This window comes from Nematolebias whitei, chromosome 13, assembly GCF_014905685.2.
Source record: "Nematolebias whitei isolate Nwh7 chromosome 13, NemWhi1, whole genome shotgun sequence".
Taxonomy (NCBI): Eukaryota; Metazoa; Chordata; class Actinopteri; order Cyprinodontiformes; family Rivulidae; genus Nematolebias; species Nematolebias whitei.
Window position 1 is genome coordinate 26139481 of NC_056510.1, and position 12572 is coordinate 26152052.

The 12572-nt window shown below is 40.8% G+C and overlaps 1 protein-coding gene across 1 annotated transcript in view; it reads right to left on the reverse strand.

Annotated features, from left to right (window-relative positions):
• dcaf6 (ddb1 and cul4 associated factor 6) overlaps positions 1 to 12572 on the reverse strand; it is a 33401-nt gene that overhangs the window by 9683 nt on the left and 11146 nt on the right. Inside the window, exons 3-11 of the mRNA XM_037686523.1 lie at positions 10152 to 10244; positions 7758 to 7943; positions 7570 to 7683; positions 6457 to 6592; positions 5408 to 5619; positions 3394 to 3487; positions 1050 to 1169; positions 632 to 970; positions 194 to 385 (exon numbers count right to left, since the gene is read on the reverse strand). Of these exons, the coding sequence (XP_037542451.1) occupies positions 194 to 385; positions 632 to 970; positions 1050 to 1169; positions 3394 to 3487; positions 5408 to 5619; positions 6457 to 6592; positions 7570 to 7683; positions 7758 to 7943; positions 10152 to 10244 (1486 nt within the window). The remainder of the gene's footprint in view (positions 1 to 193; positions 386 to 631; positions 971 to 1049; positions 1170 to 3393; positions 3488 to 5407; positions 5620 to 6456; positions 6593 to 7569; positions 7684 to 7757; positions 7944 to 10151; positions 10245 to 12572) is intronic.

Here is a 12572-nt window from a genome sequence, read left to right on the forward strand (position 1 = left end):
TGAGAGGCTGGGCAAACAGTGGAGGCGTTTATAAGTACAAGATGCATTAGAGAAAAAAGGAAACATCACATCAGGTTAGTGATGAGGTCCATCTGCAGGTTGAGCTTACAGCCTTTGTTACAAAAAGCAAGGCAAAAGTGGCTCTGAGCGTGACAGGAAGTAAGGGGGGCTTGGGGGGGGGGGGGGGGGTAACCTGTTTGTTTCAGGGCAGCAGCAGGAGCAGCAGCAGAGTTAGCCCTTCTTTGCTGTCTCTCAGCGGCTGCAGAAGAAGAAGAGGATGTGGAAGGCGCCGCTCGCTGACCCTGTCCGGGGGGGTCGGCCAGCCGCAGCAGCCTCTGCAAACGCCTACACACTAAACTTATGGGCAGCCGATGAGGACCGTACTCTGACAGAGAGGCAGAGGAGACAGGGAGAGTGGGTGAGCCATGAGGATGGGAGGAGCAGAGATGGAGATGCTGAAGGAGGAGAAAAGTGGAGCTGCTGCTTGAGTGGAGTGGCTCCAACACGCACGCACGCACTCAAACATAAAGAGACAGAGTTACCCTAAAAACATCCACTTTCTGAAGAGAAAATGTGGATTTGTCTGTTTTTATTAACAAGAACTCTTCAAACTCAAAGTGTGAGCTTTCACCTGAGAGTGCAGGCTCAGAGGTGGGCGGGGCTGTGGGCGGAGCTGTGGGCGCCCCGGCCGTCTCAACCCGACCTTGCTGCTCTGAGTCAGGTGAGGAGGTAAGCGGAGAGGAGGAGGACGGAGCAGAGGTTTCAACCAAGGAGGAGCTGGAAGTAGGAGGTGCTGTGACCGCTGATGATGATGACCCTGAGGAGGACGAGGAGGTGGATTTAGAGACGGGGGCGGCAGCAGGACTGGCAGCAACCTCCGGACAGTTTGCCCCCACAGGCCTCTCAGGGGTGCGGGACTCCTGGCTGGAGTCTCCTGTTGGTGCAGCCCCCTCTGGACGGATGGCTGTTCCTGGAAAAAAAACAAAAACAATTAAATTTAATAAAACGAGCAGAACTAAACAACATTTATGGACTTTTAAACATCTCACCTCTGGGTCGAACCTGAGGTCGGGTTCCTCTGCTGCTCTGAGCTTCACTGGCCTCCTCAAACCACCGGGACAACATGTCCGACATCCTCTGCATCAGGGACACGTTCGGACTCTGTTCCCCTGAAACAGAATAAGCAAGAACATATCATAAGATTTTCTCAAGTTAATATTTGAGGAGATGAATATTGATAGGCCCAGGCAATCATTTAAAACTAATAAGAAACATGTTTGGACAATCATGGGATCAAACAGACGTCATCCTGTTTTAATGTCCGATTTAAAAAACTCCAAAATAATTAAACATCTTCTCAGTCAGGTCTACTTGATTTATTAGGTAAGAAATGTTTTGCAAATTAAACTTTCTGACCTGTTTCAGCACAGCTGACTGGTTTCCAGGAAGAAATTACATTTTAACACATTTCCCCCATTTTTTTTATTAAAAGAAAGTCAATTAATTTTTATTTGAAAGCATAAATAAGTGTCCAAAAGTAAATATTTTGTTTATATCCCCTAAATTTAAAGATAAGTTGAACAGAAAAAGAAATTCAGCACTTTCCTCTTTATCTCCTCACCTTTAACTTCAAATCAAGCTGCATTCACTGACTTTCAGGAGGTTTTTTTTTCACAGCTCAAAGTCGGAAAGTTCCCATTTTTTGCTGAATGTAGCATCAGCAACAGAATACTGATCACCATCACCAAGAACTGAAACATTGGTGCAACCTGCTCATTTTACTGACAGTCCTAAACGTTAGCCTTTACTGAACAAACATGGGGGAGTGGAACAATGGTGGACTCAGAGTGTTGGTGTTATGGAGGAAGCTTCAACCAACTAAAAGAGAAATTAGTATCTGAGGTGCAGTTTTCTCAGTCTGAAACAGACTAAAACAAAGCTCTCATTATCTGTGAGCAAATGACAAAAGTAGTCATGGTTATTGAGTTTGTTTTTAAATGTACATGACAATCAATTTCTAAAGATATCTTGTAAAATAAATAGTTATGACTTATGAAACTGGTTCCATTTTTTTAAGGAATTGTGTAAAAAAAATGCATTTTTTAATATAATTTTTAGTTATATCTACTCCAATAGAGCCCCTTTTTTGGCCCACCTCACTGGGTGGTTTACCCTCGTTATTGTTGCAGCATCAGCATCAAATAATGAATGAAGCGTAGGTGGAACAAGTTCCTCTAAAACCTAAATGTGTCGAAGAACAGCTGTTTGAGAACAAGTTTTAATTACAACAACCAGGGGTGCCCACACTTTCTCAGCCTGCAGCTCCTTTTTAAAATGACCAAGTCAAAGTGATCTACCTGCTATAAGGCCCCGTTTACACAAGAACAACCTCTGGAAACGTTTATGGTTTTTCAATGTTTATTGGGGGTAATGAACAAAAAATGAGTGGATTTACACAAAAATGCTGTAGTTTCCATGTCATTTGGGTTGCCAGATAAGAAATTATGAACTGTAGTACTGTCCCTTTAAAATGATAGTATTTTGACCTAAATTGTTGTATGTGTCAAGTAAATATATTCTAAGATGAGGTGTGTGTTTGTTGAACATGTGCATAGAAAAGGAGGTGGTAAAGAAGACATTTTAAATTTATCTGGCAACCCTGATGCCGGGTTCAGCTGCATTCATTGTGCATGCAGTTACGTCCAAACTGGTGAATACACCAACATCTCTTTGGACCCTGGATTTTATTAGTTTTGCTCCTACATGCTGAAAAAGGGTGAGCAGCGCAAAAACGCTCTGCTCTCTGCCATTTATTATAACTGTTGTTAGTGCAGATAAACTTTGGACTGCAGCCGCCTGTAGTGCACATGTGTGACTTCACACTTGGAGCATTTCACACCTCCGTGGAGGGATTCCCCCGAAAATCTCCACTCGGACACCTGGATTCAGAAACCTTCAGTTTCAGAGAGAATGAGGGCTGTTGTCTGTAAATGAACGCTTGAATGTTTCACGTTGTGTAAATGGGGCCTCAGACTGGCTGCCCTGTCTGTCAATCAAGTTACACATTTCATAGATGGATGATCGGCTGACGTTTTATTTTAATGCCATGCGTTCTACCCATAATACGTTTGTGATCAACCACCGTATTGGGTGACCCAGACTTAAAATGTAAACAAGTCATTAAACTCAGGTTTATTCCATGTGAAGCGCTGTAGGTAGGCTCAGCTCGATAATATCAAGTCAGATTCTGTTTTGAAAGGCTTCTACGATTACAAGCGATAAAATAAAAAGTGTAAATATTTGAGCAGCTTTGCTGGTTGAAATGATTCCTCAGGTCACATCTGAAATGTGAGTTCTGCTGTAATCGAGCAGCAGGACAAGCTGAGATCTCACCGTCTCGTTCCCTCTCACTCTCAGGACGAGCTCGAGGTCCGGTGTCAGACCAGTCCCCCCGAAGGCGGAGGCGCTTGACCGGAGGCTGCCTCAGCTGTGGAAACACACACAAACACAGATTAACAGCTCGTCAGTCAGAGCATGGTCAAAAATAACTTCGCTGCCAAAGCAAAACACTGATGGTCTCTATCGGCGCCTTCTCTAAAGTCCCCCCTCCCTCTGAGGTTGCCTCCTCTTTTAAGTCACTTTGCAGTGCAACAGGCTGGGAGCCAGAATTAGAAGGTGGAGGGGCTTCACAGAGGAAATGTCATCGGGTCTGAACAGGTGGTGAAGAGAAGAAGATGCAGCGAAGTAAATAAGAAAAAGACAAAGAACAAACAAGGTCAGAGGTGAAGAAGGAAGACAGATAAGAGTTTACGTTCCTGCCCCCCCCCCACCCCCACTCTCAGCACGACTTATTTAAGTGGAACGAGGAACACCGCCGGCATCAGCCGCTGTATTTAGAAAGGAATGTGTGAGTGTATCCCGACACAGCTGAAACAGGCTCCATGATGAAGCACATTCAGAAAACAAACCCCGACTTTTCATTTAGCAGAATTCCTGATAAAAATAATCCGTCCACACTGAAAATAAAAAAAACGTAGAGGTCAAAAACATCAAGAGCTTCCAACTAAAGTTTTTACTCCATCCTTTAGTCGGGGGTCATTTTCTCCGCTGCATCGGCCAGCACAGATTTAGCTCTGATTTCTGCAGAGCTCAGAGTGACAAAAACAAATGCTGCTCTGGTTAGAACCGCTCTCATGGAACAACAAGCCTCTGAAAAACAAAAAGTCTGGTGTGCATGAAGAATTAAACTCCACACACCTGCTGACAGTCTGACAATCCTCTACAGAATAAATACTGGTAGTCTAGATTACAATGAGCTCAGAGGAGTAACAAATGTTTTAGATAATGAATGCTGCATCCATGACAGGTGAGCGATAAAGTGTGTGTTTCTTTATACGTCTGGCTTTTAGCAAAATATCTCATTAAATACTGGGGGGGGGGCGGGGGGGGGGTAATGAAACTCTCAGAAAATAATGACAATATCCCCGACTACAAAGACCTACATTTTAGAATCAATGCAGCTGAAGATGACTGTCACAGCTAATCTACCTTAGCAAACAGAAAAATGTCTATAGCTCATTTAGTTTTATAAATGCTGAACTAAAATGTGGTGTGGTAGTAGCTGAGCATCATCCACAACTCGTACTCTGAGTGCTGACCGATCAGAACTTTGCTGGAAACTTTAGCGGTGAAAGTTGGAGGGCAAAACACATCGTGTATAAAAACGCAAGCACTTAATTGTTTAAACAAAATGTTAAATGTTAAAGCTCTAATACGACTGGTTGCTTTTTTAACATTTTTAAATTGTTTTTTTTCCAATTGTCTTTTTATTTTTTTCTAAAGATGTAAAGTCAGACATTTAGTCTGATAGGCTAATATTGTTACATCGAATTGTTTTATATTATTAGTGTTTGCCGTATATCTTAGATCTTAGCGTATTGTTTGGCGTTTGTTTAGCAGTTTATATCTTAGATCCTTGTATACAGTTTCTTTTATACTTTATATTTTACTATTTTGGGTGTAACTGGGACCCTGAGTACATAATTTTGTTCCACCTCATGTACCACATGTGATGAAATGACACTAAATTGACTTGAACTTGAATTTAATTAGTCAAAATACAGAAAACAAAAATAGACAAATGTTTTTTATCATTCATAACTTTTGAAGTTTAAAGATGTCTTGACTGTATGGACAATATAAGAATCAGCACTTCCCTTTAACTTGGAAACAAAAAGACGACGTGCCTTGATTCTGAAACAAATCTTTAAGTTCAGACAACTCTAAGGTGAATCCTCAGCTGCAGGATGTCCACAACGAGCCGAGCAGGTGTTGAAAACTTGTTTTTAATCTGCCTCTTTCTTTTTATGTTCCTGGCTTTAGTTAGAAGACCTTCATGGAAGCTCACCTCCTCCCGCCTCTCCTCTGACGGGCCCTTCAGCTCTCGGGCCTGATCGTCTTTGGGATCAAACAGGTAGATGTAATCGGAGGAGTAGCTGACCAGAACCTCCTGACCGTCCTCGCTGTAGCACAGAGACGTCACCCTGCACGACTTGTTGGACAGGTGAGCAGGAACGAACCGGACGCACATGCCCGTCGTCCCCCGGCCCGTGTAATTACCTGAGGGCGAAAAATAAAACGACATTTAGCTAAATATTGTTTAAACTGAACTCTGAAATGTACTTGTGGACGTTTTTGGCTATTCTTGAAAAAAAATAAATCAAATGTAAATTAAATATTAGTTATTTTTGTTTTACAGTAGTCCCTTGTTTATCGTGGCGGATCCATATCCTGAAGCCCCACGATAAGTAAAAAACCGCAAAGTAGGAATCGTAGTACAAGTAGTAAGTAGTAATTTATTTTAGTATGTATATAGATTTCTATAAAAGCGTTTAAACCCTTCCCACACTCTTGCAATATTCTAAACAATGTTTCTAAACACTAACAGAGCACAGAATGTCATGATTTCTGCTCTGCCAGCGCTCTTGGCCACGCCCACTTCTCCGCTGCAGAGATCAGCTGATCAGCTGCAGGAGGAAGCTTCTCCCGCAGCTGTGGGCTGCACACAGGTGCTAAATAATTTAAAATAATTTATTTTAAATGAAATTCCATGCCAATCGTGCGGCTCATCCAGTCAGTCAATCAATCGGGTGTCATGTCCGATCTTATTTTGAAAAACCGCGATAGAGTGAGTCAGCAAAAAACGAACAGCGAAGTAGTGAGGGACTACTGTATTTTATTTTTGCTTACACGTTAAGCAAAACATCCGCTTTGCTCTGTAGGTGTGACGAGAAGCTAAGACGCACAAGATAAAAGTCAAAATATTCAAGAAAGCATCTCCTGACTGGTCCCACAGAAGGACAGAAAGCCTCAGACTTGCTGATAGCTACTCCTATAGTTAATGTCTGAATCTAGAAACCAACGTGAACCCTCAGGGAGGAGGAGGACATGGTTCACCTGTGGCTCTGGTGCCCAGCATGCGTCTGTCGAAGATCCGCACCGAGCTGTCGGAGCAGCCCACAGCCAGGTAGTACGGCACCAGAGGAGAAATAGAGATGGAGGTCGCTGCTCTTCTGCAGTTTATCAGGATGTCCTGAGATTACAGAAACACATCCAGGTGAGGGTGAGAACACCAAAAATGTGTATTTTTCACTTTTACAGATTTGGGATTTTCCATAGATAAAGCAAATTGGGAACAAATTGAGTCTTTGGGTTAGGCTGCTGGTATCACAGTGCTTAAAGATCCAGTTTAAAATGGTTTACTTGTTGGGTATGTGTCGACTCTTCACTGGTTTGTTCTTTGAATTTGGGAGTTTTATTATCATTTTCTTTAATGACCTATAGATCAGAGTTGAGTCAAACAGAAAAATGTGCTGGAATAAAAATGAGTGGGAAAACAGCCAAAGTTTAAACAATACTTTTAAAATACTTTTAAAAAGATCAGAGTCCTATTATTAAAGACCACTTAAAAGAATAGGTGAAAATCTGCCTATTGGAAGCAAAATGTTTAAAAAAAAGAATTGGGGATGACTCAAGATTTCTTCACGATACAGTATGGTTTTTTTTTTCTAGATTAAATTAAGAAAGTCTGCAAAGCACCAAAAAGAACTACACAAAATCTAAAAACTAATGTTTTTGAAGTGTTTTGGAGTCACTTACAGGGTGGTAATCTCACTAAAAGCAGAAAACGAAGCAAAACCTAAAATAATGTAAAAGTATGGATTCATCCCTCCAGTGGAGATAATCTACACATCAACAGCGAATGTGTTCTGGTGCTGTCGGTTCTTACAGAAGGATGATCACTAACAGTTTCAGGGTTATAAAGAGGCAGTGACAGTCTGGTAAAGTGATCAGCAACTTCAGAGCCACAAGTTCTGATCTGAAAATGGAAATACGAGAAGCTGAAAATCCAAAGCAGCTTGGACTGACGCGTACAGAGCGGTTTGAACAGGAAGCAGAGCTCATATTAGAAAGTTTGACGTTTATCTACAACAAACTGACTGTTCCCCGTAAACCACTAATTGATGCTCTTTGACTATATAGAGATAAACATTCCAGCTGTGGTCGTACATCTTTACAGTCTTCTTTGGTGCAGCTGGTTTTGGTGCGCAGGTCGAACCATCGCACCGTACCGTCCTCCCCACACGACAGGAATGTGTAGGGGTCGTTCGGTACGGTCATAATCTGACAAAAGATAACGGAGAGGTAAGTGAAAAACAAACAAACAAATATTTATTGCTCCAGAAGCAGCACAGCACCTCATAAGCTGTTCCGTAATGGCAGCTGAACTGACACTGTCTGTTAAACTCTGGACTCTTCTCAGTGTGTGTGTAGAAGATGATGCCGTCTCCGGAGCACGAGATAATTTCCTGATTGTTGGTGTGAGGCATGAACTTTGCGCTGAAGATGTTTGCTCGATGACCTGAACGGATGGACTTCTTGACCTGCAGAGAACAAAAACACGCGACACGCTAAAGCTTCTGTTATGAAAAGAAAAAAGCTAAGCTGCTAAATTCTGTTGTTTAAAGCCGTCGCTCAGCCAGTTTCATAAAGATCTCAAGAAGCCAGCCTGGCTGGTTCAACTTGTTTACACGCTTTGCCTCAGCTGAGCAACTTTTTGTTGACGAAAGACTTATTTGTTAAAATTAATTAGGGGCATTTCAAGAAAAAACACTTGGAATTTGTCAGTAAAGTCTAACACCCTGATCCCAGCTGTGACTATAGTTTCCCCTTTATAATCCTTTCAAAATAAAATACAATGGCGGGAAAATTTGGGGGTGCTCTTGCACCGATTTATTTTTATCTTTGGTCCAGTAGTGTGGTGAGCATTAAGTGTTGTCTCAAAGAACAGTTAGTAAACAACCAGCTGTGTCACTACCAGGTGCTGGAGCAAAATAAATAAGAAAAAATAAAATTGTCATGATAGTTGCAGCAAGTCTTCAAATTCACCCACTTTAATTAAATTTAAATACTCCAAAATCACTACCCATTAGGGGTTGAATCGACTAGTCATCAAGTCGATTCTAGGACGTCTCGCGAGTTCTTTTTATTTCACGTCGACTAGTTGCAGTCAGTGATTGTGTCACGTGGTCAGCGCCGAGCCGCTGGCTACAAAACAGATTCTTCCAAGCAGATGGACGATGAGGAGCAGGTAAAGTCTTGTCAAACAGGTAGAAATTCACCAACAGTGTGGAAGTATTTCACTAAAGATGACTCTTACAGTTCAACCGCCCGCCCCGCTGCTATTATTTTTATTTTATTTAATCCACTAAATAAAATTAAAATAAAAACAGGGGGATGCACAACCAGTGGAGAATCCAGCACCGCCGTGATGGTTTATTTTATTTAGTGGATTAAATAAAATAAAACTAACTTTTGCAGCTTCATAATAATTTAGATTTTCCTGTGACTTATGTGCAGTATGATAAATGGTAGGAGCATAATATATGCTCCCAATGTTTGTTTGTTTGTGTTTTGTAAATAATAAATGACTTTTTTTGGTGAAAAAAAGTGTCTTGAGTTGCTATGACGTCACATCGACTAGTCGACTTTTATCATGTTGAAGTCGACTTAAAAAAATATGCAGTCATTCAACCCTTACTAGCCATCCCTAATGTAAGGAAATAAATATTTTACTATGTCCTTTACTTTAAATAATACATGAAACACACACAAAGTAAGAACAAAAAATTAAAATAAGGCTAATATACAGGTATTTGCTTCTCTAAAACAAAATTATGACTAAAGTTGGAACTTTTGCGTTTTAGCCTGAAAACCTGTTTTCAAGCCCGTTTTCAAAAGCAACTTTTGCTACCCCTAGATGCAGCCACGCACCAAAATGAAAGTCGGTACAGTAATCCCTCACGACATCGTGGTTCTCTTTCAATAAGACTACACTGAAAAAAAGAACTACCCTACCCAGAAGCCAACAGTGCTTCTGGCCGCTGCTTTCTGACGAAATGGAGGGGAAAGTTTTGCAACACAAAGTCAGAAGTAACAATCGATCTATTAAACTCATAGAACTGGCGGGAAAGTCGAAAAAAAAATCCTGAATCTTCCTGAAGCTTAATTATTCACGTGCACATCAACCTGGACGGGGCGGTGGGCTTCATCGCTGCAGGGTAGGTCTGCTGAAGGAGAACCAAGCTGCTGGTCTGCTGAGCTGGTGAGTAAAAGTTTGCAGTACAGTGCAGTACATATACGTATGTTGTTAAAATTATGTAGGTTCAAGAGTTTAAGACATCGCAATAGTGAGGGAAGGGTTCTATCGCGGTGATGTGTGGAACTTGCGCGATAATCGAGGAACTACTGTACCTCGCTTCATTCATTCATTCAACCTTTATTTAGACAGGTTAATCCCATTGAGCCTCGAGGACTCATTTACAAGAGAGACCTGATTTCAACAAAGACTGATGACAACAACGGACAACAGCGACAACAATAAACAGTTATAAAAAGTCATACAATTTTTTTTTTGTGCTTATTTTTCTAGTTAATACAATGGCAACAAGGACAGACAACCAAACGTTGGAAGGGTATTTCTAATTCCTCCTCTTCGCTCCGTAACGGTGGACAAAAACTGTAGACGGGTGCAGCGTTCTCATTTTGAAGTCCACATCTTAAAGAAGCAGCTACCAGTTATTAAAACTCACCTTTTTGTTATACGGGTTTGTGATGACCAGAAATGTGTCGTCTGATCCCGACAAGATATATTCACCCGTCTCATTCCAGGATATCGTGTTGACCTGAGAGAACAAACACAAACTGAGCTGTGCTAGTTAGAAGACCAAGAGTTACAAAAGGATGAACATCACTAACGCCTTCAGCGAGGAACTTTTGTTCTCTTTTTGCAATAAGAATAACGTTCTCAGATACTTCTAATATTCATCTGCTTGACAAAACACTTTCCCAATCTTTCTACTCTTTGAAGCAGAAGAAGAAAAGTTTCTACAGAATAATATTTGTGACCTGTGTTAGCAAAATGAGTTGGAATGAGCGCAGGCTGTGGTGCAAAACAAATACAAATCTAAACAAATTTAGCCATAATTGAGATTTACGTAAAAACAAGCCCACAAAGACAACACCCTGGTAACTATAATAGAACATAATCTTCCTAATCTACCAAAATAAGTTTTTTAACAAGTATAATGGGGGGGGGGGGGGGGGACATAATTTCACTTGAAATGACAATTTGTATCTGCCGACTTCTGAAGCACTGGGAAATCCCTTCGTATAACGTGTGGCATCATTGTGAAGCCTGAGGATTCCTCTTTTTCAATACAGGGCTGAGATTCCCACTGATATCAGAAGAAGAGCATGTTTCTCTGCTTGGACACACCTGATGTGAATGAACGCTCCATTAACAGGTGTGTGGAGAAGCTGAAGATCTGCTGAGGAAACACCTGAAGGCTTGGTCACATCTAAGATGAGCTCCCTGTACTCCAGTAAATAAAACTAGCTTGTGCCCTGGTGATAAATCCCCCAAAAAATACAACAAAATACATATAATTTTAAAGCTTCTGCAAAGAAAAATATAAAAAACTACTTTAATTTTGAAAGATTCCTAAATTTGACATTTAGCTAGAGCAAGTCACATATTTCATCACATCGGGCCAATTGTTTTATTTTGCTAACTTTTCTTATTTTCTTCAACACGTTTATATTTACAAAGAAAAGATTTAGCATGACTGAGGTCTAGTTTTGCTTCAAGTAGAACAACTCATTTTAAAAAGGTATAAACTGATTTATTTTTTCCCCAATGGTACATATATATAAGTCAAATTTGGTTGTTAATTCATATTTTGTTTGTCCAGTAAAAAAAAACTAAATATAATCGTATCCACCATAATTTAACAGGGATTACTGTCAGGTGATAGTCAACAGCTGCTTGCCTTCATTCTGCAGATCAATATTTCATTCAAACCTGCAGCTTTGTTCAGCGTTTCATCGTCACAAACACTTCAGTCAGAACGAGACTCAAAGTGAAGTCGCATGTGAGCCATATTTAATCTGATCAGCGCAGCAGAGTGGACGAGCTGCGATGCACGTGAAGCCGTCGTCCTCCGATGCAATAAAAGATTGATACATGAGCTGAGGGCTCATGTTCATTTATTCATTATGATGACATTTAAACAACGATATCCTGCAGACTGTGGTGCAGTGCTCTGGGAATTTCCTTTAAATCACATCAAACAGCTTCCCTGTTTATATTTACCCCATTTTACTGTTAGAATGAAAATCCTCTCTGAAGGTTGAGAGTGAAACTCAAAAATATGTGATTGGTTTAATACTTAGGAGCTGCACAAACAGGTTTTTATCCATCCATCCATCCATTATCCTTACACTCTTCTTCCTTTTCAGGTCGCGGGGGTCACTGGTGCCCATATTCAGCAGTCACTGTGAGAGGCAAGGGACACTCTGGACATGTCTCCAGTCCATCACAGGGACACACAGAGACAAACAACCACTCACTCAGGGACAATTGATAGTTACCAATCCTTGAAAATTATTTACCATTAAATCAAAGTTGTTCCTTTTCTACATTCTAACATTTGTTTTATTGTTCAGTTGCTTGCTCAGGATGAGAATCTGCAACGAAGCCGAGACTCAACGCTCCTCAGATAATGTTATTAACATTTTATTTTTTATATACAAGTGTTTCTGTTCAGTGCCCTGAGATGACTTCTGTTGTGACTTGGCACTATATAAATAAACTGAAATGAATTGATTGTCCTCACCCCCACATAATTACAGTAAATAAAAAATAAAAACAATTAGTATTTTTCTCAAGATGTACATTTCACTTTAAAACTCAACAAGGGTACTGATATAACACATAATACACCCGTCGACAAACTGTTTTACAGAAATCTATAGCAATGGCCAAGACAAGCAAAGACCTTGTATATCATCTGACCTTGAGTTATGACCTTAACCTTGGTGATGAAGAGTGTACGCGACACTCCGGTTAGTGATGATGATGTATGTATGAAGTTCTGTTAACCTGTCGTGAGCGGATCAGAAGTTAAGGGCAAGAGAAAGCTTACATTTGTACGACGGACCGACCGACAGAC